The sequence below is a fragment of the Hypomesus nipponensis genome, chromosome 11 (assembly GCF_054491055.1).
Source record: "Hypomesus nipponensis isolate SF chromosome 11, ASM5449105v1, whole genome shotgun sequence".
In the NCBI taxonomy this organism is placed as follows: domain Eukaryota; kingdom Metazoa; phylum Chordata; class Actinopteri; order Osmeriformes; family Osmeridae; genus Hypomesus; species Hypomesus nipponensis.
This window is the reverse complement of record NC_140371.1, coordinates 739,976-745,923: the sequence shown is the minus strand read 5'-3', so window position 1 is coordinate 745,923 and position 5,948 is coordinate 739,976. Positions and strand designations below refer to the sequence as shown.

General features: G+C 46.3%; 2 protein-coding genes across 2 annotated transcripts; both read left to right on the top strand.

Moving 5' to 3' along the window:
* Window positions 1-342: 342 nt before the first annotated feature.
* On the top strand, window positions 343-2,340 carry LOC146267631 (E3 SUMO-protein ligase ZBED1-like). The gene is made up of 3 exons (XM_084709335.1): window positions 343-814; window positions 1,618-1,830; window positions 1,979-2,340. Exons 1-3 carry the CDS (start codon window positions 343-345, stop codon window positions 2,338-2,340), a joined length of 1,047 nt encoding a protein of 348 aa, XP_084565461.1.
* Window positions 1,053-4,065, top strand: LOC146267630 (uncharacterized). Its single transcript, XM_084710054.1, has 3 exons — window positions 1,053-1,450; window positions 2,700-3,104; window positions 3,760-4,065. The coding sequence occupies exons 2-3, from the start codon at window positions 2,795-2,797 to the stop codon at window positions 3,828-3,830; spliced, it is 381 nt and encodes a 126-aa protein (XP_084566180.1). The 5' UTR covers window positions 1,053-1,450; window positions 2,700-2,794; the 3' UTR covers window positions 3,831-4,065.
* Window positions 4,066-5,948: the final 1,883 nt, after the last annotated feature.

Sequence of the window (5,948 nt, the reverse complement as noted above, 5' to 3'; positions counted from 1 at the left end):
GCAACGCGTCTTCGTATTCATCATCTTGAGCAAACATGGATGTAAGCGAAACGGAGGACCTGGATAAAAAGTCCATTATTTGGACTTAGTTCGGATTTAAGACGTCCAACAAACAGCAGCAAACTATACCTTGTAAAGTGTGTGGGGCAACAGTTCTGGCTAAGAAAGGAAACACAACCAATCTTTTCTACCACCTCGAAGAACGCAGGGCAGCATCAGATCCAACAACAACAGATCCAGACCTCCATCCAGAAGGCATTTTCGAAAGGTACTCCTTACATTAGAAAGAGCCCGCGATGGACTGAAATTACAAGGGCCATACATTTTTACTTGTGTAAGGACATGGTCCCGTTTCAAACTGTAGAGAAGCGCGGCTTTAAAGCCATGATCAAGGCTATCGATCAACGTTACGAAGTGCCAAGCCGCAAGTATTTCACAGAAACGGAGATGCCAATATTATATGCCGAGTTCCGCGAAAAGGTTCAAAAAGAGCTGTGTGACTTGAAATACTTTGCCACTACAACGGACCTGTGGTCCAGCCGTACCATGGAGCCCTTCATCAGCCTGACCATTCACTATATAGCGGACAATTGGAATCTTGGCAGCCGGTGTTTGCAGACGTCGTACTTTCCTGCTGAACATACGGCCGAGGAGATAGCACATGGACTCAAGGAATCGCTTGAGTCCTGGGGTTTAAAAGAAGAAAGCCAAGTATGCATCACTACTGATAACGGAACAAACGTGGTCAAGGCAGCGTCTCTGAATGATTGGACCAGGCTTCAATGCTTCGGGCACAGGCTGCACCTCGCCATCGGTAGGTTAAAACATTTTGTGCATACTATAATGTTACATTTGCGTTTAGAGATGTAGAATTAGCCTCTGTTCAGTTGTAAAGCCAATGCTATTTAAATGTTGTTGCATTTGTGTTAACCTGTTAATTAGTAGCGTCACACATGTGATCGTTCGAAAGCGGGCCCCACAGAGTACCGTCACACGTGTGATTCTGAACATTCCAACCGACTATTTTCCAATAGACAAAAACTATACGACAAACGCTATATTATGGCTTTAAAATGTACAATTAGGAGGCTAACAAGTAGCACTAGCAGGGAGTAGCATAGCTACGAGTATTATGCTAGGTTGCTAGGTAACGGAAGCTAACTAAAGCTAGCTAGCTTCCGTTTTGCACAAATAATTCACTCTGGTGGATGGGTCGGAAATATTTAAAACTCACTCTTTAACATTAAGGGATGTTCATATGAAGATTATAGATGAAATGAACTAATATTATCTTACAAATTTGTCAACAGAAAAAAGCCCCCCAAATTGACCATGCTGTTGCCTTATGCAAGAAGATTGTGAGTGCCTGGAAAAGAAGAAAAGAGTTGAAGAAAGCCCAGACAGAGCACCATCTTCCCTTTCATCGCCTTATCACAGAAACACCAACAAGGTGGGGGTCACGCCAGTTGATTATCCTGCGGGTGCTTGAACAAGAGAAGGCCCTATCACAGGTACTGAAAGCAAACAGGAAAACCAGACACCTGGTACCCACTTGGCAAGATACAGATGTCTTGGAATCTATAAGCAAGACCATCGGCCCTCTGCTGGAATTCACAGACGCGCTGTCTGGAGAAGAGTATGTCAGTGTGTCGTACATCAAACCCGTTCTCCATCTTTTCAACAACACTGTTCTTGCTGCATCTGATGATGACACAGAGCTGACCACAGACATGAAAAAAGTCATCCTGGGGTACTTAAACAAGAAATACTCAGACCCAGAAACGGTTGACCTGCTGGATATGGCCTCCTTGGTCGACCCATGGTTCAAAGGTAAATATATAGCTGATGACCACCAAGAGTTCATCAAGACCAGAGCGGTAGCAGAAATTCTGTCACTGTTGGAGGTGCAAGGTCACAGAGCCACACTCAAGCACAGAAGCTGCAGCTGATGGTGCTGACGCTGCTGGTGGTGCTGAAGCTGCTGAAGTAGCTGTTGAGAGGCAATCCAAGAGGGTGAAACGGAGCCTGGGAAGCTTTTTCAAAAAGGCCTCCGATGGCACAGCTGCTCTCGCTGACAGAGAGGCCATCGAAGTGGAGCTCAAAAGTTACCTGCAGACAATGCAGGTTGATGGAGAGACTGACCCACTGGACTGGAGGCAGGTGTACCAAGCTAATTTTCCAAGGGTGGCAAGACTGGCCCAGAAATATCTCTGTATCCCGGCCACAAGTGCTCCTTCAGAAAGGGCATTTAGCATTGGTGGCAACATTGTTACATGCCACCGGTCTCTGTTGAAGCCAGAGACTGTGGACAAGCTTGTGTTCCTGGCAAATAATCTTTAGGGCCTATAAAATGACAAATGGTGTAAACACAATCTCAGTGAATGCCCGATTTTAAGATTTTTTGTTGTGTTGCTTTTTAATTGAGAAGACACCAGTTTTTCCTATGCTGTGCATCTTGTGTGTCCTTTAAGAAAATAACTAAAACTACATTTGGTGCCTTCTGCACCGTTTTGCTCTTTTTACTGTCTATGGCATGGCACTACTGTAAAGAAACTTTTATTCTTGAAACATTTTCTTTAGTTGACATATGTGCCTTATACTGGAAGTATTTTCTTTATTCCAAAAAAATATTATTTAATTTTGTACTTTTGTTTTAATTTGAAGTACTAATTCATAGTATCCATTCCTTTATTAACAAGACACCTGTCGGACGAAAATCAGCTTCCCCTCTTTGAAAGACCAGAGAGACTGACAGCAGGCTGACCAGGAGAGGCTGGCAGAGGGTGACCAGGAGATGCTGGCAGAGGGTGACCAGGAGATGCTGGCAGAGGGTGACCAGGAGATGCTGGCAGAGGGTGACCAGGAGAGGCTGGCAGAGGGTGACCAGGAGATGCTGGCAGAGGGTGACCAGGAGATGCTGGCAGAGGGTGACCAGGAGAGGCTGGCAGAGGGTGACCAGGAGATGCTGGCAGAGGGTGACCAGGAGAGGCTGGCAGAGGGTGACCAGGAGATGCTGGCAGAGGGTGACCAGGAGAGGCTGGCAGAGGCTGACCAAGAGAGGCTGGCAGAGGCTGACCAAGAGAGGCTGGCGAAGATAAGTCTAGGTCTGTTAGGAGTGTGTGTGTGTGTATGTTTGGAGAGTGTGTGTGTGTATGTGTGTTAGGAAAGTGTGTGTGTATTGGGAGAGTGTGTGTGTATCGGGAGAGTGTGTGTGTTGGGAGAGTCAAATCCAAATGTATTTGTACAGCCCTTTTTACAAGCAATGTCACAGAGGGCTTAACATACGCCCATAGAACTGCCCCTCAACCAACCTAAACCCTCAAGAAAGACAAGGATAAACTCCCAGAAAAACTTACTAGAGGAGAAAAAATTGAAGAAACCTTGGGAGAAGCATTTAAGTGAGGCATCCCCTCCTCCAGAGACATTTAGTGAAATAGAGGTACAGAACACAGGCTAAACATATTCATACAGCAGGGAAGTGTCAATGGGTGTTGAAACACCACAATCCAACTGGGGTCAGTTGGTAAATGTCAGTATAAGCAGAGGTAGCCACAGGGCTAGGTACTATGATTGGCGCAGCATCACAGGCCGGGGGGTGAGGAAAGGGACCGGGAACTCACTGTCGTCCATCATGGAGACTGGGAGTGTGTGTGTATTAGGAGAACCTCTTTACAGGCTTCCCTTCCTGCCCAAGTCCCCCACACCCGAGTTACAGGAAGTCCTCTCCTCTGAAACAGGAAGTTCTCTCCTCTGAAACAGGAAGTCTTCAGCTCAACTATCCAGAACATCAGAAGTTCCACAATGGGCAGGCCTTGCATGTGCAACCTTGATTGGCAAACTAACACCTGTTCATCTGCATCCACATACTGGCAAATCATCCAATCAGGACTCCCTGCTGGTCTAATTAGACCAAAAGCAGGTAATCTTCACAGCAGGCACAACAAATCTGTTAAGTCTGGGTGTGTAGTCTGCTGATACTCTGCCTCACTGCTGAGTCAGCGCACAGAGAGGGAGGGGAGGGAGAGCGGAGCAGGGGAGAGCAGGGAAGGGGAGTATGTGAGGCCGGTCTAGGGTGAAATTCCTGAAAAACTTGCTTCTCCAATGCACTCATCACTTGTGCTACCCCATAAAACACTCATACACATGCACTCATCAGTTATTCTTAAGCACTGTTATACTGATATCATGCAGATCATGCAATACATCTAGAATTAACACATTAAAATTAGTCATTTTCATTAGTAATTTATTCATTTAAAAGAGAGGTGGGGGAGAGAGAGAGAAGGGATAAAGAGAGAGAGAAGAAGGGAGGGGAGGGGAGAAAGCAAGAAGAGATGGGAGAGAGAGAGAAGACGGAAGAGAGAAAAGGGAGGGGAGGGAGACAGAAGGTGGGAGAGGAGGCGATTTTCAGTGTGCCTGGAAGTTTGTTTCGCACAGATTGAATTCTAGGAGTTTCAAGTCATTTACTGTCAGGTGCATAGGACGATCCATTCATGGCTTTTGCTAAATATGAAATCATTAATCCAATATTGAAATTACATTGCTAAAAGCTAGTTTCATGCTATTTTGTCATTGCTATTTAAGTTAAATGGCTGCTTTGTGGACAGCGATTTCCACATCTTTCAAGGTTGCGATTCTCTTTTCTTTCATCAAGTGTCGCAGAAACTCGTACTGCCTACTTGTGGGGTGGGGGGAGAGCGAGAGAGAAGTGAGGAGAGAGAGAGAGAGAGAAGGTAGGAGAGAGAAAAAGACAAGGGGGAGAGAAGATACCTCAGCTTGTTTGCTGCTTTAGATTTGAAAAGAAAAAACAAGAGGGGCAACTTTGCCTCTGTAACGATATAGGGAGGAAATATTGGCTAGGTTGGAAAGATATTCACAGATTCAAACTCGAAGCAATAATTAATTACAAGAACGTTGTTAAAACACAAACTACACCTTTTTCTAACCGTAGTGATATAGACAACAAGTTTCAACCTCGTTTTCATGAAAACAAGAATTCCTCCGAGTTGAACAAATTAAAATGCTTTCTACGTGCAGCTATACTTCCTGCTGGCTATACTGAAACCCATAGGCTATATCACAAACCAACAGAAAATTTGAGGTGACCTGACCATGACATGAAAACTTCACTTTAGGAGGTTATTTAACATTAATATGACTTAACATTAATATGTCCACCATCATCCCTGTGCCCAAAAAGCCCAGGCCAACTGGACATAATGACTACAGACCCGTCGCCCTGACCTCTGTGGTAAGGAAGTCTTTTGAGCGCCTGGTGCTGGCACACCTTAAAGCCATCACAGACCCTGTACTGGACCCCCTGCAGTTTGCCTACAGAGCCAACAGGTCTGTGGACGATGCAGTTAATATGGCCCTCCACTTCACCCTACAGCACCTGGACTCCCCAGCATCCTACGCCAGGATCCTGTTTGTGGACTTCAGCTCTGCCTTTAATACCATCATCCCCGCTCTGCTTCAGGACAAGCTCTCCCAGCTGAACGTGCCTGATTCCACCTGCAGGTGGATCACAGACTTCCTGTCTGACAGGAAGCAGTGCGTTAAGCTGGGAACACAAGTCTCTGATTCCCGGTCCATCAGCACTGGATCTCCCCAGGGCTGCGTCCTTTCTCCTCTACTCTTCTCCCTGTACACCAACAGCTGCACTTCCAGTCATCCGTCCATGAAACTCCTGAAGTTTGCGGACGACACCACCCTCATTGGGCTCATCTCTGGTGGAGACGAGTCTGATTATAGGTGGGAAGCTGACAACCTGGTGACCTGGTGTAGCCAGAACAACCTAGAACTCAATGCTCTCAAGACAGTGGAGATGGTTGTGGACTTCAGGAAGAACACAGCCCCACTCACCCCCATCACCCTGAGTGACTCCCCAGTCAACACTGTGGAGTCCTTCCGCTTCCTGGGCACTATCCTCTCCCAGGACCTCAAGT